This window comes from Achroia grisella, unplaced genomic scaffold (assembly GCF_030625045.1).
Source record: "Achroia grisella isolate CSIRO2021 unplaced genomic scaffold, CSIRO_AGI_Agris_v1 utg515, whole genome shotgun sequence".
NCBI lineage: Eukaryota > Metazoa > Arthropoda > Insecta > Lepidoptera > Pyralidae > Achroia > Achroia grisella.
The window spans coordinates 909341-933667 of record NW_026712908.1 but is presented as its reverse complement, the minus strand read 5'-3'; the positions used below and the strand labels follow the sequence as shown (position 1 = coordinate 933667).

Sequence of the window (24327 nt, the reverse complement as noted above, 5' to 3'; positions counted from 1 at the left end):
AATGTTTGATTTATTTTTTCGACGCGTGTGCTCGATGTTTATGTGAAATCTTTCAATCATTGGAACGTTTTTTATTAATGAACACTGACCAATGAAACGTTCCTTTAAGGTTGTTTATCATAATTTTGATATGTTTTAATGTTATTTGGATATCTTTGTCTGCGTCTCATTTTCCCCGTTTTTGAAACAATTTTCATCGCAGTTCCGCTACTAATGCGGTCGTAGAGTACTGTATATAGCGTATAGGTTTCCTCAATAAATGAGCTATACATCACTAAAAGAATATTCAAAATCGGATTTCTACCATTTGAAATAATCTCGATCATTCAGACCTTACATCTTTATAATATTAGTATAGAGTAAGTTATATTATACCATAACGATATTAAATATCGTGTGAATTCACTTTCGTATTAACAAAATACGCGAAAAACCAAGTTATCGAATTATTTGTTATGAAATACGATGCCTTACCTCCTTCGTCTGGCATTGAAAGGCTCGAGGCTTTTATAAACTCAATTTTATTAAGTTTATATTCAATTTGTCACATTCAATGGAGATCTTGTTACTCTGAACAGGTATGCGGTCACAATCGAACTTTTTGTGGCCAGTAGGTGTAAAATATAAAATGTTATTTGTCACTGTCTAACGTCTGCAAGTGTATTATATTTTTTATTATTTAATATTCTTTTGATAGGGGTAAATAATGAGTATTTAGATCTTATAAACCTCTCTAATTTCAAGGCTTAATTTTTATGGTAAATGAGATATTACCATAAAAATTTGTCAAGTTTGCCAAACGTTCGTTTCTTAATCTAGTACCTAGATATAATGACCTCAAAGATTATACACTCAGATATGACTAAAACCTATAAACTTTAAACAGTTGTGGATCTGACTAACTATCTATTGACAGAAACACCGATAGCAAAATAACTTAATCCGGAATACGGCAATAGATTCGCCTATTAGGTTTCTTGCCATGTTGAATTCAATACTCAGCGAAATATGCCATTTCAAGTTAAGTCCACCAAACCGTCTGTTAATAATATTTCTAATAACTAATCGAGTAATTCTGATGTAGAGATATTTGTTTCATATAAATTTTTAATTGTACTATTCCGCCGGATGATGATGCATAAAAAAATGCGCTAAATGGCAATAAATAGTATCATGTGTCCGAACTTGTCCTACACTCTACCTTTATGTCGAATTTCTTTAACGTTCAGCCATTTAGTCATAAAAAGGTAACAAACAGACAGACATTTTTTCATTTATAATATTAGTATGAAAGTATGGATTACCATATTAAAAATTCTCGGAATTATTCTTTATAAGTAGTTTAATAAGTAGTAGCTGCCTACGGTCGCATTGGGAGTCAAGATCAATAAATAATAATACAGTATCACGTGGCGCTTAATAAATGAACAGTCCGTGCTTTGCCACTGGACCTCTTCGCCTCCGTTCAAAGAATATTAAAAAAAACTTACTCCGATCGGCCAAAGACATAAAGCGTTACTCTTAAATGCTAACTAACTCATACTAATACTATAAAAGAGAAAGTATGTGTATTTCTGTTGAACTTTCCGAGACTTAATATTTGACTAAAAAAAATAGTAATTACAAATAAATGAAGAAACAAAATTATTACAGCTGGAGTTCCTGGCACAGGTATCTTTACGCTTAAAAGGAGTCTTCAACAATTGTAGAATGTAGTTGTAAAATCGTGTTACCTAAATAAATAATTGTGAATTTTTGAACAGTTGAGATTTTTTGGTATCTACTCAAAAATTTAGGTACATAATTATATCTTATAGTTTTACAAGAATACAAAAATAAGAGTAAGTATCTACCTTACCTTCTAAAGATTTTTCTACTTTTTCATTCTTCTCTTGATTTCTTCATCAAACAGAATACTATTTACATCCATCGATATCATTGATATGTCTATACTTCCGACGGTATGTGTATCTGCATCTTGCTACTTTCGCATTGTAAGCCTTTTAACCCAATATCACTTCTGTTAACGAAGTATTCTTTGCAAAGACCCCCATGATTCTTCGGCAGCTGGTGTGTCCGTATTTCTCAATAACCCCATCAATATAAGTTTATATTTATAAAATAGTAGATTCTATTAGAATATTAACGATCTTACATCGTACTAACTATATACTTGTAGTTTCGTATTGGATACCAGTTAATCTTATTGGACATGAATTTTTTGTCTATTGGTTTAACTTTCAACTCTCTTTCTTTCACTAAAAGTTCTAACGTTTTAATTAAATTAGTCTATAAGGTTAACCACTCAGCATCAAACTATCAAGTCATTTTGACGGTCTCGGTGGTCTCGGTGGTGGTGGTTTAGCACACCGCCTTACTTCCGATGGTCGCGGGTTCGATTCCCCGCACGGCACAAACATTTATATTCATGACAAGTTCATATCGGTCAAAATGTTTTCAATGTATAATATGTATTTACGTCAAATAAATATATATAAATTATTCAGTATTTGTGTCAGTTATCTAGTACACATAACACAAGTTTTAGCTAGTTTAACTAGGCTCAGGATAGCGCTGTGTCTATTGTCCTGAGATCATTGTTATTACTATTACTTAATAATGTATCTAATCTAACTGGCGGACAGTAGTATCAATGTCAGTAGATGTCAGCAGTTTATTCAACTACCGTCACTGGATTGTCTAATAAAAGCGACGCAGAGCACCCACGGTATCCGTTCATTTATTGACCGATGTTCTTCTTTTCGTCATTGATATTAGAATTTCAGTAATTTATAAAGAGTTATGTGGTTGCCGATTTTAGACAGCATCAAATTAAGTAAATATCTTATTTAGCAAAAATTATGAATTCGCTTAACTATAATAACAATCCCACATATAAAAGTCTCGTGTCACATTGTTTGTTATCGAACTCCTCCGAAACAGTTAGACCTAAGTACATATATTTGTAAAATATTTGGGGTATATTTGGTGAATCTGAGAATAGATCGCATGCTATCTCTTATACCCCCAGGTGATAACGGTGCCACTAGATGTTCTAGAAATTTCCATTGCTAGGAAAAATTTACATATACAGGGTTATTCAGTATACACCATATACTTACGTACGTACTTGTATTGATATACCTACCTTCAATATATAAAATCCTCTTTAGCAATTGAGTAAGGAGATCGAAACTATTCTAATCATAGCACACATATAACTGTAGGTATACGAGGTGTATATATTCGGGGCATTTATTGGGACACATCGAGCAATTCTGGGATTCTGGAATATTTAAAAGATACTTAACACGGGAGTCACAGTTTTACGTGATGTCATACATATAGGCGACGGTTCCACTTATCATCGGGTGGGCGGTCAGTTTGTTTGCCATTCTAAATAAATAAAATAATTCAGAAACGGTTGATATAAGTATACTGAAATTTTACTCTGAATAACGTTTGCATGTTATATTTAGTGTCACCACCCATCACGTCTCCGGTGGTCAGACCACCAGGCAGCAGCACGTGCCTCAGTTTACCCTCTTCACGCTCTTCCGGGACAAAACAGCGCCCTCTACACGAGTGTTTGATGCGGTGAGGTGCGCACACGCAGCTGCGCCGCACGCGCTCTTAATAGCCCCAAGTGCATTGTTTTAGTGGAGCCCTAGGCAATACGGTGGTCTCCAAGTTGACACGTTGATTGCCACTTAATGACTTTCCTGTGTATTTTAATTACAGGGATGGTTGCCTTTATTGAATCATTTTATGATATTACTAGCTATACCCGCGACTTCGTCGATTAGTGACATTGACCAAATAAAAAAAAACTAATAACTAAATCAAAACTCCAATGAAAACAGTTTCATAGTTCTTGCTTCAAATGGGAAATTTCCATGTAAACTTTCATCCCCTAATTTAATTTAACCCTCTTAAAATCGTAGCAGTTTAAAAAAACTTTGAATGTAGATGTTTATTGATATTTATGTCATATTTATTCAACAGCATAAAAAATAAGTTTCAAGCTTCTAGCTTTAAAAATTACTATACTTCCATACAACCTTTCATCTTCCCTTTGAACTCTTTGTAACCTTTTTTATATTTAATCAACAGCCTAAAAATTTATTTTAAGCTTCTAATGATATATAAAGACAGTTTCACATTAGACCACAATCATTTCATTCACAAAGATCAAGGTGTATCTCACGAATGACTCTACCGAATCTAATAAGATATTAACAAGATTTTAAATTTATATAATACTAATATATAATTGGTTTTATATGTGTTTGAAGAAGAAATTCAAGCTTAAATGTATTCAACTCTTTGTGATTAAAGAATACGAAATACGAAAAAAGGCGGTATTTATTATTTTTAGGCAAATTATCTCTATTATAAAAAAAATAGCGATATATTGTTTTTTTGTTAGGTTTCAAGCTATATTATCTAATTACACAACACAACCGGTTGTAATTACACATTATTACACATTACATCATCTTTTAAAACAACACATACCTACATTACGGAACGTTAATTAATTGCAAAATAATGGACCTCTTAAAAGAATTTGTGTCATCAAATCGTAAATAACAAAGACATCAACTCTAAAAGCCAACAAGGGCCTTTGGAGACTAGGCAAAAAATAAAATCGCGCGTTAGGCCCTTGGGCCCTTGTAAATAGAAGCAAAGGGCGGATCATCTGAGGGCGGAGGGCCGGAGTCTGGGTGGAGATCGTATCGCGTGTCCAAACTGCCGCAGACAGATAACGATGGCGCGTGCGGGTGGAATTTTAACATATACACTTGTATAATAGTTTTGGATCATATTATATTTTGATATGCATGTGTAGCATTTATTATCTATTATATACTAGCTTTTGCCCGCAATTTAGTCTATTTTTTTAATACAACGATAGCCTATTATATAATATATCTTCACGTAACATTTCGTCAAGATTAGTTCAACCGTTTAGTCAAAAAAGGTTATAAATAGACAGAAAGATAGACAAACAGAAATAGAATCAAATACTCATTCAAATTAGAATATTGGTATGGAAATACTAAGTCGATTGCAATGTTTTTTCTTCTTGTTATTAATGTATAGTTTCCTTAAATATGCCACATCAATCTAATAACGCGTCTATTAGGTTGAGTAGCACATAATATTATATTTATAGAATTTATTACATTTATAACACCGTACAATACGAGAGGATAAAACAAAACGTACAAGTTTATTCACTTGTAAATATAAATTATCAAGTTACACTTTCAATCAGACTGCGATACTTAATGTATTTGTTGGTAAACTGTTCGCTAATACCTTACCGATGTGAATGATTCTTTTTGCGGTGTGATTTCATAAGTGTCTATCTTCATTTTGATTATTGTAGATTGTCTTCTACGAATTTATGTATATATATGGTATGCAGGTACGTGTCTTTACTTGAGTACACATTTAATTATTATCAAATTCAAGTCTTGATTATAATAACATAAACGTATTTTCCAACTAGTACCCAAATTTAACAAATAATTATGTGACATACATAACTTCATTGAAAAAACATTTACCAGATATTATCAACATTATCCCAAAAAATGTGCAGGTTTCGCATCGGGTCGATACTGAACCACGTCCCTCGCCCCGCAGGTGCGACGAGATAATCCAAGATGGCCGCCGAGATAGGACGTGACGTCACAGCGCAGCCCGCGACCTCCCCCGCACGCCAGCTGCCGCCCCCGGCGCATCCTCGAAACCTCTCGCCACCCTCCTTGGATCCTTTCAGAAATTTGCCAGGTACCGACAGCACATACAAGAGAAGTTGCTAGTTCCAAATGCTTTAATAACTTGATCAAGTGACGAGTAATTAGCTTCTAAACATATCTGAACTATGAAAGTAATTGTAGTTTATTCTACAGCAAAAAGCTTGTATCAATTAGTTGGGACAAAATTATTATATCAACATTAATCTATTAGAAATGATATATTATTTATTATCCAAGTAAGTTCAATTAAAAAACCAAGACATTTGATTACATTAGGTATGTTATGACATGAAATCTAAACATTTTCAAAATATTCAATTGTCATCTTATGGATGAATATGGATGTCATTTAATGCAACTATAACCGAGTTTAATAGATACATCAATGGACTGTATGAAACATGATATTCACAAATGGAGTATTAGCTTATTACACACATATTATTATATTAAAGTAGATATAAGAAGAATATGGATAAAGACAAAGCAATAATATTAAAAATCTTTAGCTTAAAAATACAAACATTGGCTATAGTATATGATCTCTTCAAAATTACACCACGTGGGTACTACACCACTTCATTTACGGGGTAGGCAGAAGTAATAAGCTAATATTAGAAATAAGTTAATCAGTAAGGGATATCATGTCAAAAAGTAGACAAAGGTATCAAATACAAATTTTATTTATTTAAATAGCGGGCATTGGTACTTGTTGAGGCAGATGGGCCCCATCGACGTGGAAACCATCAGGACCACCGCGGTACTTGGTGACGTACAAACGTCCATCATCACCAACGAACTGATACTGGCCGTCGATCTCCAGAACGTAGCCACCGTTGCTGGGGACCAGGCGTCCTCGCTCCGACACCACGGTATCTGATAAGAAAATTAAAGTATAATCGATAGTAGATATTGGAACACACATGGAAACAACCTGTTACCTAATGATTAAATTTTTATCTATTTCTAATTTCATCTCAAAATAGGGCAGTGACCAAATCGTATTATAAGTTTTTTTTTGTAATATTGTTTGTATGATAATTATGTTACTATAACCAAATCAATTAATAAAGATTATTACATTGAGTAAACAATGGCTATTTCACTATATACTCAAATATTATAGGAGCATATCAAAAAAAAGTTTCATAGTACCTACATTTTTAATCTTTTTTCACTATCGTGTACAATCGTATAACCTAATTTTTATTATATATAATAAAAATTAATAAACGTTTAACCTCACAAATATGGAAAGCAACAAATACAAGTATTTTTGATAATACATTGCATATAAATAGGATATTTACGGGGTTTATATTATTTTTGTAATCCCGATATTTCTCGAAAGTACCCGATAGTGAAATTTCAATGAATCTATTAATGTTTATTTATATATTATGGACCACAAATATTTGAAGAAGAATCTCAATCAGCATGAGATGTTTATATTTAATTAAGATTATTGTGGGTACTTACTCTCAGCAGTGATGTACCGGAGAGCATACTGGCCATACTCATCATGCACCTCCTCGTGGCGTACAGCCGGCAACTCTCTCAGACCAGCAGCTGGGGCAGACAGCGCCGCAGCAACCAAGCAACTGAAGACCACGATCTACGAGTAGAGAAGAAATATAATTTTAGAAATTGTAATATCAAATACAATAGAATATTCTTTATTCATATAAACCATTTGAATAGTCATCCTATTTTTTGATCTACCGCTCAATCGGAAAGTTGTATCATAACAAGAATAAGCATAACCTGCGTGTTGCTCTTTTAAATAATTGTTGTAACTTTACATTTTTAATAATAAATTTGCATATTACCTCGGCACCTTAATAGTAAACTAATGTTATATATTTTAATAGCTGTGAATATATTAGATACACTTATTATTTCGTGTAAGAAAGAAAAGACTTTTTATCCGTTATTTTATATCGGATATTATTATTATTCTATTTTTACTATTGAACTGTTATGTAATAAAATGCGGTACGGTAAAATAGATCATATAATAGATTAACTTAAGAATTGTAATGACTTAAAATTGCTCGGATAATGACGCAATTTGGGAAAAAGATGAATAATATAAACATTACTCACAATTATCTCAAAGTACCTAACTGCTAGTTACAAAATAATTAAAAAAATGAATACAAAGAATACTTACGATTTTCATTTTGAATGTGGGTGACTGAATGTGTTAGTAGTAAAGAACACAAAACAACAATGATACTAAATACAACAGAAACACGACTATTTATAGTTGTCCATATGGATTTGGTTAGAACATAAATCAGGACCTATTTAGTAAACCGGATAGTCTATATTAAGTATCAATTAAGTATACTTGTAATTTAATTACCTAGTAGTAATCTCATACTTTCACATCGCTCAAGAGAATTTGTTATCAAGTTGCTATAAATATTGCGTTATATTAGATACTAACGACCCATCCTGGCTACCTAGGATTGCACTATAAATGTTTGAATTTCTCGAATATGCTCTTCATGGCTCTGTCTACCCCATCCTGAATATAAGATATTATTATTATTATTATTGTCATTTAGGAGATTAAATATTACTAATATTATAAACACGGGAGTTTGTGGGTATGGATGAAAGGATTAATGGATATCTGTTACTCTTTTACGCAAAAACTACTGTTTGGATTTTAATGATACTTTACAGTAGTATAGATGGTACATCAGATTACACAGATTAAAAATTTCAGGAAAGTAAAAAGCTTGTTGTATTTATACTTTGTGTAGTACCATGTTCACTAAATACTGCTTAATTTTTGCAACAGCGCCTTAAAGCTTGTGTTTTTGTATATAGGTATATTACGCGTATCATCACTAATAGGTACGTAATAAACATACATCAGAAATCGACTTAAAATATAAATTTCACCCGAGTGAATCCGCTGGCACAGCTAGTAAATTATATTTCGTTTGCAGTGCATTTTGCTGGCTGTACCAACACAGTGGTTTAAAATATACTCAACCAATCGTCAATTATTCCGTTCATGAGGACATCAACAGTTAACTATGTCTCTATCTACCATCTGCTATATGAGACATTCTTATTATTGCCATTAGGAGATTTATATTTCGTTTGCAGATTATTTTGCTGACTGTACCTGCGAGGGTGGTAAGCGTTATGTGCTTTAAGCTATGTAAGGGGTTATCTCCTCAGTCGGTGCTCTATCTAAATCTGTATTATCGCAACACGCCGCCGAATAATTATTATATATATACAACTTACACACACAAATACTACTTATATTATGGTTTAACGCAAACTGGAGGCATTAAATTGAATTTCAACACAAACACTCAAAGGGATGATTGATTGCTTGTATCATTTTAGATAGTCTTGTAGTTATTGCTTGATATACTTTATATAGAGTTTATGTATTTTGTATCACATTAATTCTTACATGTATATATATATATATATATATATATATATATATAAAACATATATATATGTATATATATATATATATATATATATATATATATATATGTGTGTATATTATGATTGCAACTTACTCAACATGGAGTATCTCCAAAGCATATTTAGTAATAATTTTATTTTTTTATTGCATGTAACACAAAAAAAAATATTAACCAGTTATTAAATAGCTAAACTTTTTTTTATTATAAATAATAATAATACTTAATAATGAAAATCTGTCAGGTGTATCATACTAATATTATAAACGCAGATTATGAGTGCGGATGGGATGTTTGTTACTCTCTCACGCAAAAACTATTGAATTGATTTTAATAAACGTTACATATACCTTTCAAATTACACAGATTAAAAATTTCAGACCGTTGAAACTACGGACACAATTAGTGTATATGTTACATACAAGTAATATATTCTATTAATACTAAATACTGTTTAATTTTTACAAAACCGACTAAAAGTAGGTTGTATTTTTGCGTGTATATTACGCGTATAATCGCTAATAGGTACGGTATAAACATATTTCTATGATTATTTATTACAAACAAAGTTTATGCGCTTATTGTTAACACTTAAATTTGTTTGTGTGAATTAAAATAATAGCATTTATTGATTATTTGTTAATCGGGGTTTGTTAATCTACACTCCAGTACATTGTAAATAGTACCTGTTGACAAGATCTAGTTATACCAACTTGAACTGCCAATAAGAGCCGATAATTTTTAATTCCCAACCTACCGTGCATGCTTTTAATACTGTAATAACGAGTGATGATCTGCATGATGCGTTGTTGTCACGCGACGCGTATTGAATTTTTATGTCTATAAACGATATGAACCACCGATTATGATAAAGTGGTGTAATATTATATATTTAGTAGAAAATCATAATCTATAATATATAAAGCTGCATTACGGTGACTCACTCACTGATTGACATAGTTGTTCTCCCAGAAGGAGCGTCCGGGGGTCGAGACGATGTATGGGGGAAATGTTCCTTTGGCTAGGGTGACCACGAGAAAATTCCGAAATTTGGGAAAATCCAAGATGGCGGACAAAGATGGCGGCTAACTTTTACAGTTTCGCTCGGATCGATTCCGTTCAAAGAGTGATTTGGCACGTCTCGGCGGGACCCAGAATATGGCGTAAAAACAAAAAATTAAAATCCAAGATGGCGGCGAAAAAATTGCCAAAAACTGGTTGAAAATTTTCTAGGGTTTCAAAAACCGAAATTCCCAGGGTAGTTGCGGGGGTGCTGGCGACACCGGTTGTAGGGCATAGGAAACTCGAAGGACCCGACCTCTAGGGAAAATTATGAAATTTCGAAAATCCAAGATGGCCGACGAGTTGGGGGCGTGTGAATTTGGTCCTAAAAATCCGGATTATTTTCAAAATCATTTTTTAGGTACAGGGCAACCCCGCAGCGAGTCGGCTTCTATGGGGCGATGATGGGTCTCGGTAAGAAGTATAATTGCCAGCGATAAAAAGAATTTCCGAATTTAGGGTAATTTGGGAGAAATGTCCCAAAAAGTGGGAAAAAATTTTTTCGGCATTTTTGACAAAAGAGGCATCAAGGCCTATCGAGAAACATCCCCTAAAGGGTTTTAGGTGGGTTTTGTTGGAATTTGCTGGCAACACCCATACATGGTTTGACCAAAATAGAAATTGGGGTGTCTCTCTAAAAACTGAAATTCCTAGGGTACTTGCGGGGGAGCTACCGATCCCTATTATAGGGCATTGGGAGGCTGAAAGACCCGGCCTCTAGGGAAAATTATGAAATTTCAAAAATCCAAGATGGCGACCAAGCTATGGGAGATTTAGTTTTTGGAAAAAATTTGGGATATTTTCAATCGAGTTTTTGCTGCACATGGCAACCCTGCAGCTAAACGCCACCTACTGACATGGGTAAGTCTGAGTAAGAAGATTTGCCAGGTCTAAAATTTTTCCCCGATTTTGGGTTAATTTTGGAAAAAAGTCCCATAAAGTGGGAAATTTTTTTTTTGACATTTTAAATGAAGAACTCGTTTTGGTCTACTACAAATCGTCCCCTGAAGGGTTTTAGGTGGATTTCTTCAGAATTTGCTGGCAACACCCATACATCATCGGACAAATTTTGAAATTGAGGTCTAGCTTCAAAAACTGAAATTGATAGGGTACCTACGAGTATGCTAGCTCAACGCACTGTACGGCGTCGGATAGCCGAAGGACTCGGCCTCTAGGGAAAATTATGAAATTTTAGAAATCCAAGATGGCGGCAGAGATAGGGGAGTTTTGCTTTTCGGAGAAAAATTGGGATATTTTTAAATGTAGTTTTAGGACACTTGGCAACCCCACAGCCAGTCGACTACTATGGAGAGATGATGTGTCTCAACACAAAGTATTACCTGGTATAAAAATTTTCCCCGATTTTAGGGTAATTTTTGAGATAGGTCCTAAAAAGTGGGAAAAATTTTATTGGACATTTCAAACAAAAGAATGATGAAAATCTGTCAAAAACAATCCCCCTATTGAGTTTAGGTGTTTTTTGTCAGAATTATCTGGCAACACCTTACATCAGTTTTCTTAGAGAATAGAACTAGAAGGAGTCGCTGAGGCTCTATACAATGTATGAACGAAATGTTCCTGTCACTAGGGTGAATACGTCAAAAGTATTAAAAAGTAAAAATCTAAGATGGCGGCCGAGTTAGGGTACTTAATTTATGTTGACAATTTTAGGGACTTTTTAAAATTCAATTTTGGGGTACAATTAATCCCTGACGCGAGTTGACTTCTATAGAGCAATGGAAACTCTCGGTGGAAAATTTTACCTGGTCTAAAAATTTTCCCCGATTTTGGGGTAATTTCGGAGAAAAGTAAAAAAACGTGGGAATTTTTTTTTTCGTTAATTTGAACAAAACAGTGATGAGCATTGGTTCAAAATCATCCCCCAAAGGATCCTAGGTGGTTTTTGTCAAAATCATCTGGCAGCACCATACATCGATTTTCATAGTAAACCGTACTAAGGAACTAGAGGTGTAACCTGGGCTCTGTACAATGTATATATGAAGTGTTTCTGTCACCAAAATGTATGTGTTAAAAGTATTTAAAAAGGAAAAATCCAAGATGGCGGCCGAATTAGGATACTTTATTTATTATGACAATTTTAAGGTCTTTTTAGTAAATTCAGTTTTGTGGCACCTATCAACCCTGCAGCGAACTGACTTCTATTGAGGAATGGAAACTCTCGGTGCGAAGTATTAACTAATTTTCATAGTAAACAGTACTAAGGAAGTACTAGAAGGAGTCACCTTACATCTGTACAATGTATGGACAAAATGTTTCTGTCACCAAAGTGGATAAGTTAAAAGTATTTAAAAAAGGAAAAATCCAAGGTGGCGGCCGAGTTTGAGTATTTTTTCTCTGATGATAAATTTACCTGGCTTCCCTGCAGCGAGTCGACCTTTATTGAGCCGTGGTAGATTTCGGTTCGAAATATTACCTAGGTTACAAATGTTCCCCGTTTTTTGGGTAATTTTGCAAACCCAAAATGTGGGATTTTTTTTTCGACAAACTATATATAAGAGCAACGGAGATCTATAATAAATATCATTTTAATAGTTATATGCGATTTTTTGTAAAATTAGGTGGCAACACCATGCATCGATTTTCGTAAAAAGTAATATTTACTAAGGACCCACTAGAAGGATCGTGTCTCTGTACAATATATGGACGAAAAAGGAAAAATGGTATGAAAATTTTCCCCGATTTTGGGTAATTTAGAAGACAAGTCCAAAATGTGGGATTTTTTTTTCGATATTTCAAACAAAATAATGATGGATATCTGTCAAAAATCATCCCCTTATTGGTTTTTGTCACAATTATTTGGCAACATCTTAGATCAGTTTTCTTAGGGAATAGTACAAGAAGAAGTCACCGAGACTCTACATAATGTATGGACGAAATGTTTCTGTTATTAGGGTGAATACGTCAAAAGTATTAAGAAGTAAAAATCCAAGATGGCGGCCGAGTTAGGGTACTTTTTTAAATTCAATTTTCAGGTACCCATCGTCACTGCAGCGAGTTGACTTTTATGGAACAGTGGAAACTCTGGGTACGAAGCACTATCTGGTCTAAAAATTTTCCCCGATTTTAGGGTAATATCGGAGAGAAGTAAAAAAAAACGTGGAATTTTTGTTACATCATTTTAGACCAAACAATGATGACGATCTGTCAAAAATAATCCCCAAGGGGTCTTAGGTGTTTTTTGTTAAAATGAGCTGGCAACACCATATATAGATTTCCATTGTAAACAGTACTTAGGAACTACTAGAAGGAGTTACCTTGGCTCTGTACAATGTATGGACGAAATGTTTCTCACCAAGGTGTATATGTTAAAACAACTATTTAAAATGGAATCATTCAAGATGGCGGCCGAGTTAGGGTACTTTATTCCCGATGACAAGTTTAGGGACGTTTTAAAACTCATTTTTGGGGTAGTATTTTATTTCTTACAGCAAGTTACTTCTATGGAGCAAAGACGTGAAGTATTATATAGGCTACAAATTTTCCCCGATTTTTGGGTAATTTTGCAAACCTTAAATGTGGGAATTTTTTTTCGACATTTAAACATAAAAGTGACGGGTATCTATAATAAATCTCATCTTAATAGTTTTATGCAATTTTTTGTAAAATTAGGGGGCAACACCATGCATAGATTTTCGTAGAAAGTAATATTTACTAAGGAACCGACCGAATATTTTAAAAGGACCGTGTCTCTGTACATTATATGGACGAAATATATCTGTCGTCATGTAATATATACGTCAGAAGTATCAAAATGGAAAAATCCAAGATGGTCGCCGAGGTTGGCTTTGAACAAAATTTGGAAGATTTTTTTATTTTGGTACATTGTAACCATGCAGCGAGTCCGCTTTTATGGGATGGCATTGAATCTTAGTATTGCCAGCGCTAAAAACTTTCTCCGATTTTAATATTTATGATATTTTAATTAAAAGAGTGTTGAGTGGTTATTATTTATCATAGGTCCTTTACCTACGATAAATAATAACCCTAAGGCTTTTATCAAAATTATTTGGAAAACTTTACTATGAAAACCGATGTAAGTTTGATACATCGGTTTTCATAGTAAACTATTAGAAGGAGTTGACAATGTATGGACGAAATGTTTTTGTCACCCGGGTAGCTAAGCCAAAATAAAAAAAAATAAAAAGTCGAAATGGTATATAGAAAGGTAGGTTAGGTTAGGTTTTGTATTGCGACTCTTACAGTAGAAATTATGGCCTCAGAATAATATAGTAAACAAAAAAGTAGGTTAGGTTAGGTTTTGTATTATGATTTCTACATTATAAACTGTGAACCCAAATTAATATAGTATACAGAAAGGTAGGTAATGTGAGGTTTTGTATTGTGCCTATTGCAATAAAAATTAAAGCCACAGGTCGAAATGGTATACTGAAAGTTACGTTTGGTTAGGATTTCTATTGCGACTCTTACAGTAGAAATTATGCCCTCAGAATAATATAGTAAACAAAAAGGTAGGTTAATCTCTACATTAAAAACTTGACCCTAGACTAATATAGTATACAGAAAGGTAGGTTAGGTTAGGTTTTGTATTGTGAGGCTTCGGCCTGCAATAACCGGGGGGCGGATTCTGGAGATCTCCGGCGCCTCCAGCGCGGAAAAGGCTGACGCCCTCGCGTCCAAACTCCGGGCCCTTATCCCGGAGGATGTGGCGAAGGTCTCCAGGCCCTCAAAAACCGCCGAAATGCGGGTCATGGGCCTGGATGACTCACTTACGCCGGAGGATGTCGCCGCCGCCATTGCGCGTGATGGCGAGTGCGTGGCCGGGGACGTCAAGGTCGGGCCCATCAGAAGGAGCAGCCCCAAAGCCTTGGGGTCTTGCTGGGTCCGCGGCCCTATGGCGGCCGTAAAAAAGGTCACGGCGGAGGGTCACATGCGGCTAGGATGGGTGTCCGCGAAGGTGGAGCTGCTGCGGCAACGTCCGCTGCGGTGCTTCCGATGCCTACAAAGTGGGCATGTCAGGGCGCAATGCACACAGGAGGAAGACCGCAGCGGGCTTTGTTACCGATGCGGAGAGGCGGGCCACAAAGTCGCAGCGTGCGCCGCAGCCCCCAGATGCGCAGTATGTGCGTCCCAGGGGCGGCCGGCGGACCATTGGGTGGGGAGCAAGAAGTGCACCCCGCCCAAAAGGAAGGGAGGGAAACGGCCCGCCTCACAGGTCCCAGGCCGTAGGAGTGGAGCAGAGGAGGGGATGGACACCTCCCCTCCCAGCGATCAAGGAGGCAGGAGCGGCCCAAGCCGCTCCTAGATCGCTACCGGGCCGGGGTGACGACCGCGGGGGCGGTCCCACCCCAACACACTAGGCCCGAAGAAGTCGCGCGCATGTCCCCGCGCGCCTTCCCCAGGGAGGACAGGGGAAGTGGTGGGTTCCATAGGGAACCCGCAGAGATGGGGCCCGCTGTAGAGTGGGCCACCGCCGTCGGAGTTGCGGTCGAGTATAATATGATCCCGCGACTCCGGCATATGGCGTTGGGTGAGGGACATCTTGGAGTTTTTAGTGAGTAGGAGTCTCACAGTACCCGCGGGCTTCCCCCGGGGCCGGCGGGTCTCCATGAGGGATTTTCTCCAAGTCAAAAAAAAAAAAAAAAAAGGTTTTGTATTGTGAACATTACAACATAAAGTTTTGCCACACTGTTACAATTTGAAGTCACATGAATGATTTCGTATCAAAACAGACAACTCTACTTGCCAACCAAGTCTATTCGAAAAGAAAACCGTCTTCACAAAAAAAATCAGCGACAACGCCTCGCGGGCCTCTTGAGGCCCGCGCACACACGCACCCTCTAGTAAACTATATATAGATACAATTGAAGTAATTTTAATGGCAAACAAACTAACTGCGCACCTGACGGTAAGTGGTAACCGTTGTTTACCTATACATATTTGATATTGACGGCCTCACTGGTCTAGTGGTTTAGCACACCGCTTTATTTCCGATGATTGCGGGTTCGATTCCTTGCACAGTACAAATATTTTGTGCTCATGAGTGTGATTGTCTGTATCGGTCTGGATGTTTTCTACGTATATTGTGTACGTATTTATATCAGATGGCGCTATGTGTAGGCACATCACACAGCGCCATCTTATTAGTATATTATTATTATATATGCTAACAATTCAATAATCATGGTAAGTATTACACCATTCATAAAATCTGTTAAATAAATTAATAATTAATGGAATTGCAGTTAATTTTTTCTGGCTCCAGAGTCCAAATCCTTCAGTTATTCTGCACTCAGTCAGAAAATCACATAAATGCTTACTCCTTGATGAACAGCCCTGTTTCCCTCTCGAGAAACAAAGCGGCAGCTGGAGGACGCGGTCCTCGGCGCCTGCTGAGGGCCAGGTATGCCTTATCAGTCCATCGTAATAGGCTTGTAAAGAACACTCGATACTTTAATGGTCTTTTTAATAACCTGTAATTAGGTAGTCATCTTTTCAATTTTCACTGAGCAAATAATATTATTGAATTTCTATGTAATTCGTGTGTATTGAATTATAATTACTTATAGGTACTTGTCCAAATTAATAAGTATTAATAGTGTAAATTAGGAATAAAATGTTTAAGGAATATCTACTAAAAATATTAGAATTACTTATACATTTTTACATATCATAACCATAACATAGTCCTTCACACTATTATATATGGTTATGATCTAATATATAAAAACATTTACGTTATAAAATAACGCAATGTTTCAAATTTCAGGTATCTATAATTTCATCTTATAGTTGGCACACGTAAATTAAAAAGACTACACATAATACGCTGTGTGTTCATATACTTAGCACAAAAACTGAAGAAGGATAACCCAGCGCAATGTATGTTATTTATGAAACCGATGCTCAGACCAATTTAGGTATTAAGCTATATATGGAAAAATCTATAAACAAATTCCACCAAATAATTCATAAAGCGTGTCGATCTACAAATCATCAATATAATATAACTGTACTACGAAAAGTGTAAAGCCGTGTACATACGAGCGTCGTCTCGCGGCGGAAATGGCGTCTAACCGGATATTGTATCGCGCCTTCATCTCCGGCGCGCATCCGGTTCCGACGCCCAACTCCCACTGGCTCGTGCGTCGCCTAATTACTTACACATACCTACATAATCTTATATAAGTTTAATATTTAAATAATCCCATATAAACTAGATAATATTCTCATTTCATTATTTTTATTAACAATTCCCGTGAATATTCACGGGAATTGTGAACATCATTTTAACCGACTACTCTCTTATTTATGATTAAAAAATTTTTTCTACTGTTTTGGCCCTTGTAATATATTGGAAAAATCATTAGGGGTCTTCAAGCTTCAAAGTTTGAAGACCACTACACTAGACTAACACTTTCTTTATTGCTAGTTAGATTAAAAATATATAAACTGTAAGAGAATGAAAATGGCGTATTAGCTAAATTATCCATACTTACTAATGCTATATTTTTTATGTTCAAATGGGTATTAATCTAATTTGATATGAAGATAAATGTATCACTAAGAATATATACAACAACGATATGACAAAACATTAACATAATATTTCATATTTATATCTTTTATAAATAATCTCAAATGAGGTGAAATAAAAGACGAAAATTTGTGCAAATGAAGTCGCTAGTAACAACTAGTAGCAGTATTTATTATCGGGTCGTCCGCTGATCCTTTATATGGACCGCTGGGTACGGGCCCCGAGCTTACGCTCCTTACCCGGGCATACTGCTGGGGTATACCACCCCAGCGTCGTTCGTTTACCGGCCGGCCTACTGGCCGGCCGGTAAAGCCGGTTGCCGGAAGCCGGTTGCTTCCCAGCAGCCGGCTGAGGGAGTCGTGTAAGAGGACTATAAGTCGCTCGCCGAGCCGGCTTAACGCCGCCACGTCACGTAAATGACGTGATCACTCGGTGGAGAGTAAGTCGCGCGGGAGCGCGCGAGTGGCGTCCGGTGGGCGCGCGTGGAGAGGGGCGAGGTCACGCAGGTGCGCTTCGCGCCCGCTGTCCGCGCGCGAGAACATCGCGCGCGTCAACCGGACGACGAACTGCTCCACCGATGGGACCTTGAGGTCGCGGGCGATCACGTCATTACGGACGTACCGTCCGGCATTTGTGCACAGACGGAGGGCGGCGTTCTGTTGGACCTGCAGTCTCCGCCGCTGTGAGGCCGAGCACAGTGCGTACCATGCGGGGGCGGCATATGTGAGCCGCGAACGAATGTAGGTCTTATAAATGCCTACTTTCGTCCGCAGCTGCAGCCTGGATTGCAAGACCGGTCGCAGCATAGCGCGCGCAGCCTTGGCTTGGGTAACAGCCCGGTCCACCTGCGGCGTCATACGCAGCGACCGGTCGATTTCCACCCCTAGGTAACGCACTGTGCGCTCCCACTGGATGGGCTGGCCTCTCAGTAAGAGGGGCGGCGGGCATTTGCACCCGGGGCGGGTAAGCAGCGCCACCGTTTTACCCACGTTAACGGTGGTACGCCACTTATCCAGCCACTCGGGGAGCAGGTCCAACAGCCGCTGCATTTTGCGAGCGGCTGCGTAGGCTCGGCGAGACGACGTAAGAAAGGCACTGTCGTCGGCGAAAAGAGCGAGGACGACATCCCTCTCTCCCTCTCGGAGCTCATCCCTCAAGGTGGGGATGTCGTCTGTGTACGTCGCGTAGAGCGCTGGCGAAATGCAGCTGCCCTGCGGGACTCCGGCGGCAATTGGGCGTGTGGTAGAATCACAGTTCTCGACCGAAACATAGAAGCTCCGGCCCGAGAGGAACGAGTCCACTACTCGCACGTATGCTGACGGCGTGTTGGTGTCGAGCAACTTCGACACCAAACCGTCGTGCCACACACGGTCGAACGCTTTCTCTATATCGAGAAATACGCCGACCGTGTAGTGGCCGCGGTTGTGCTCGACAGCCATATGGTGGAGCACGCGCGTCAGCTGCAAAGTCGTCGAGTGTCCGCCTCTGAAACCGAACTGCTCGTCGCGAGGCGACAGAGTCGGTCTCAGGCGGCGGAGCAGGAGGCGCTCGAACGACTTTGCTACGTGCGAGAGCAGAGTGATGGGCCGGTAGCTTGCCGGCAGGCGCTTGTCCTTGCCGGGTTTCGGGAGGACTATGACTCTACCCAACTTCCAGTTGGTAGGGAAGTGGCCGGTCCGGAGTATGCCGTTGTAGAGCCTCGCTAGACACGCTAGGGCTCTACGGGGCAGCTGTGCGAGCGCTGCGGTGCTGATCCCGTCCGCTCCGGGCGCTTTGCGCTTCGGCAGGCGGCTGACGAGCCGCCTTACCTCGCCGGGCGAAACGAAGCTCACTTCGTTTACGTCCGGCGACGGAGCGGTACGGAAATCGCATACGCGACGTACGACTCGCTCGTGGTGCTCGACGACAGTGCTGGGTGCGTCGGCGGCGATTGGATTGGCCGTGAATTGCCCCTCCAAGTGCTGTGCCAGGATTTCTGCCCGGTCTTGGGCTGCGTAACGACGTCTGCCCGTCTCGTCAAGCAACGGGCAGACGGGGGATCGTGCATTGGTGAGCTGTCGATTGAGTTTGTGCAGGTCGGTATCGTGTTCGCCGGCCCGGGATATGACACCCTCCCAGGCGGCTCCACGCCAATCCCGCACTCCCTCCGACAGCTCTGCAGCCAGGCAGTTGAGCTCACGCTTGACCCGCGGGCAGCGGGTTCGGGCCCATAGGCGACGGAGGTTCTTTTTCCGGGCGAGTTTTTCGCGCAGATGGTGTGGCAATTCCTCTCGACGGCGAGAAGCCACGTTTATTGTGGTAGTTGCCGCCTCCACTGCGGTGCGAATTCGCTCCGTTATGAGTGTGGAGGCGGCTTCGACACCCGCTGGCGATGATAGTTCGCCGTCGAGGTGTAGATGCTCCAATTCTGCGCGAAAAACACGCCAATCCATCCGCCGCCTACGGTCTCGTCGGTGTGGTGGTGATGGAGAGGTCAAGCGTGGCTAGAACTGGGAGGTGCTGTGTGTCTAGATCATACAGCACCTCCAGTAAGACCGGGCAAGGCACAGCCTGCACTAGGGCAATGTCCAGAACGTCTGGGCTATGTGTGGGATTTGAGGGTACGTGTGTTGGGTGCGCTGGGCCCAACACCTCGTACCCGTGGATCTGCGAATCCTGGAGGAGTCTTCGACCTATCGGCGAGCACAGACGGGAACCCCAAGCCGTGTGCTTCGCGTTTAGGTCGCCCATAAGCAGGGTGGGACTCCTCCCATCCAGAACGTTCCGGACATCGGAGGGGCTGAATTCCAGTCCCGGGGGACGGTAAGCTGCCAGGACCTTCAGTTCCGCGCCGTCGACGTTGATGCTGACTCCTATGGAGCGCATGGCGCGGAACTCGGGGCGCTCTAACTCCACGTGGACTACGTCTCGACGGACAAGTACCGCCGTACCGCGGTACGCAATGCCCGCCGGTGACGTTTCGTCGCGTCTATACACGTGGTAGTTAGGCACCCTCAACGTCTCCTTTTCTGTGAGCTTCGTTTCACCCAGGAGTATGATGTGCACATCCTGGGTGCGAGCTAGGAGACGGAGGTCCTGGACTTTATCCTTTATTCCCCCGGGGTTCCAGTACACAATGCGCAGGCTAGTACCCGCCATTTGTGTACTGTTGGATTTTGGCCAATCCATTTAATGCCGCCGACTTTGTGTCCGCGCCGGCCGCGAGCGTAGTAAGCAGCTCCGTCAACAGGCTAATAAGCATGTTCAGTGCTCTGTCGACGGGCGCTTGTGTGAAGGGCGCGGGCGCGGCGTGTGCCGAACGCGGCGCGGGGTATGCGGTGTATGTGAGAGGCGCGGGAGGTGCGCGTCTTACGTCTGCCAAAAGCGGCTTAAAAGCCACTCTCGGCACATTGTGTGCCGGTGGCGCCGCCTGGCGGCGACGTGGCGCTGCACGCGGGCCCTGATTTGGGACGGCATGCATGGGAAGGGAGGGGGTGCGTTGTACGCAAATATTGGGGTGGGATCAGGTAGGAAGGGGATTGGGGTTGATGCCGTCACGGGCTCATCTCCGCGCCTCTTCTTGCCGCGTCTTCGGCGGCGTCGCTTTTTAGTAGCACCGGCGTCGGCGCCTCGTTGCGTCGGTTCGTTAGCCGGCGCCATTAGGTTGGCGCCAGCGGTTTCCTCGACCGTTATTACGGGAGGGGGAGCCTGGGCGACGTATGTACGAGGCGCCGCGGTGGGATTGTTGCGCCGCCGTTGCTGCGCCTTGGGCGCCGTCGACGTCGCAGTGGGGACGGGGGGACGGGGTTTGATTCCCCTCTGCCGGGCCTCTCTTTTATAAACCGGGCACTTCCGGTCGTTGGCGGTGTGTGACTTTGCGCAGTTGGCACAGGTCGGCTTTTGGTCACGCGGCCTGTCGCAGTTCGCCGCCGGGTGCTCCCCACCACAGCGAACGCATTTTACAGGCCGGTGACAATTGGCCGATGCATGGCCGAATGCCTGGCATCTGTGGCATTGTGGCAGCACCGATGCCGGCTTCCACGCCTCAACCACGACGCCCCGCATGTACAGGAGCTCATCCGTCGCGTACAAGCGTGTGAGCTCGTCCCTGTCCATGGGGTCGAGTTGGGCGTGGAAAATGCAGCCGGGGCGGCCGCGACGCGCGGGTATGCCCCGCACTAGCCGCACTCCGAACCCCTTCTCCTGCAGTGCCTCCACTATCCTCTCATTGGGGGTGTCGGCGGGGAGGCCCCGTATCGCCACCTTGGTGGGCAGTTCGGAGGCCAGACTATAAAAGTACCAACTTATTGTTGGGTCCTTTTCGCTGGCCTCTATCAAATACCTTTGGACGGCACGGAATTCTTCGTCCGTCCTAGGCAGGAATCTAACCCCAGTGCCGTAGGGTCTTGCGTTGGGTGCCTCCCCCAGTACGCGCCTGAGCTGGTCGAAGTGGCGCGTCCAGTTAGGGAGGCGTTCTACCACTATTGGGGGGTATTTGCCTCGCCCTGTGGCGGGTTCTACGCCCGTATCGGCGATCTTACCCTGTGAGGGCATTTGCGGGGCTGGAGCCGTGGTGGCGGGGGTTGGGGTGGCGGGGCCTGCCACTACTGCCGCAAAGGACGGCGGGGTTCGTCGTCGCGGCGAGGGGACGGGGGGGAGCATCGGCTCGGGCGATTGTGGCACCGATTCGAGTGCCGCATATGACGTGGCGTCATACTCGCCCCTATCTAGCGTATAGGAGCGAGGTAGCGGCGAGGGCACACGCGAGGGTGCTGGCGAAGGCTCAGGCGAGGTCGCAGGCGACGTATGTACGTCGCCGTAAAAACGCCTGTCTTCCCCTTCCTCCTCGCTCCCGCTATCCGGCGGGGGGGAGGGTGAGCGCGGAGGGGGTGAGGGCTTTCGCCGCACGGTACCCGACTGGGACGGTAGGGGTTGGTAGCCCTTGTCCACGAGCCGGATTCTCGGCGTCGGCGGCGCCTTCACTAGGTCGAGGTCGCGGGGGGGGGACTCCTCTACGTCCCTACGTTTGTCGCCTCTAGCGGGCGAGGTCGGCGACGGCGGTGCGCGTCTTTTAGACGGGCCGGGTTGTGCGCATCTTTCCCCTCTGCCTGGTTCCCGGTCGGCGGCATCATTGCCGCTTCCCGCGAGGGCAGAGGGGGTGCCCTTGGATGCCGGGCGAGCGTGGAAGGTCCCCAGCTCAGTGGCGGGGACCAGCTTGGTCGGGTTCCTTAAATCCCGACGCACAACAGTTCGGGGAGCTCCCCTGTCAGGAGGTTTCCTGGGGGCTTTGCCCCTTTGCGACATCACGACACGAAAGGGTGATGTACTAGGAAAGGGGACTGGAGGGGTGGAAGAGGGTGGTGTGGGGGCTGGAACCCCACGACGAACCTACCGAAAAGTAGGGAATTCGCCCTGAAAGGGCAGGTAATCGCACTGTAAGACAGTCGCAAGTGGATTGCAGCAACGAATTTGCGTCAACAAATTCGGTCTACAATCCTAGCGCGTTCTCTCGCTAGACAAAGTACACTTTGTGTAGCTGGATTACGCACTGTATCGCTCTCAACAATTTGCGCAAGTGGGCACCAGTTGCGGGGCTCACTCTGGAGACTCGACGGCGAACCGGAGTCTCACAGAGGATCACACGACCAACGGTAAACTCAACAAGCAACAAACTGGAAAGCGACTTAGTAGCAGTAGTAAATAAACAACGGGGACCATAAACATGGAAGCCATGACCTTATGGCGAAGATATCTAGTGCGAACAAGCCACAAGAACACACGAAACAAATGTCTGCCAAAATAAACTGTCCCCTGATAGCAGAATAACACAGGGGTAGCGAATTCAACTTGTAACAACTTATGTAATGTTTGTCAACACATTTGATTACTTCCAAATACAATATAAAACCATCTGCCGTAAAAAAAATAAGGAAGACTGCATACGTGCACAATTGAGAAGGTATTATATTATGTAATCTGTGGTATGTGTAAATTTCGCATATTGTGATTTATAGTTATAAAAATTAAGAAAAAACCGACTGCGTAATAACAATTTAGCCGCACGTAGGTGTAGTGAAAAGTTATAATAACTTTTTTTATTTTATTTTATTAGATGACAATATAATGTAGAGCCCACCTTCGCTAACGGTCTATGCTAGGCACCAGTGGAAGATGATAATATGAGGATGAATTCAGGTCAGTTATCCCATCGTGTCAGTCGAATTAACCATGATGGTTACCAGGGACCCCGTGTAGGACAACCATACAGTGATAGGGCAAATTTATAATAATAAAAATGGAGGCTAGTCCTCATTACTAATAATCCCAATTAATTTATAGTTTTATAAACAATTTAAACTTGTGTTGTAACTGCATTAATTTAATTCTCATCTCGTTTAAAATCCAGCGCCTAATTTCCATAGTTCAGCTTATGTAACGCTATTTTTTTAAATAAAAGATATCCCCTGTCCACCCTTATGTTACAATCTAAATCTAATTCTAATTCTAATTTCATTAAGTTCCGTCCAGCTGTTTA

At 41.3% G+C, this 24327-nt stretch overlaps 2 protein-coding genes across 3 annotated transcripts in view; one reads left to right on the top strand and one right to left on the bottom strand.

The window, feature by feature from the left end:
* LOC131846990 (transcription elongation factor 1 homolog) overlaps positions 1-24327 on the top strand; it is a 380500-nt gene that overhangs the window by 339036 nt on the left and 17137 nt on the right. The gene's annotated exons all lie outside the window — the stretch shown is intronic.
* Positions 6460-7953, bottom strand: LOC131846941 (larval cuticle protein 65Ag1-like). Its single transcript, XM_059196357.1, has 3 exons — positions 7945-7953; positions 7251-7386; positions 6460-6647 (listed from the first exon to the last, which is right to left on the bottom strand). The coding sequence occupies exons 1-3, from the start codon at positions 7951-7953 to the stop codon at positions 6460-6462; spliced, it is 333 nt and encodes a 110-aa protein (XP_059052340.1).

Excerpts from the sequence above, each read along its gene's own strand:
- LOC131846941 (XM_059196357.1), bottom strand. Across the intron at positions 6,648-7,250 it reads CCGGTACATCACTGCTGAGA|ATACCGTGGTGTCGGAGCGA; the intron begins GTAAGTACCCAC and ends TTTTCTTATCAG.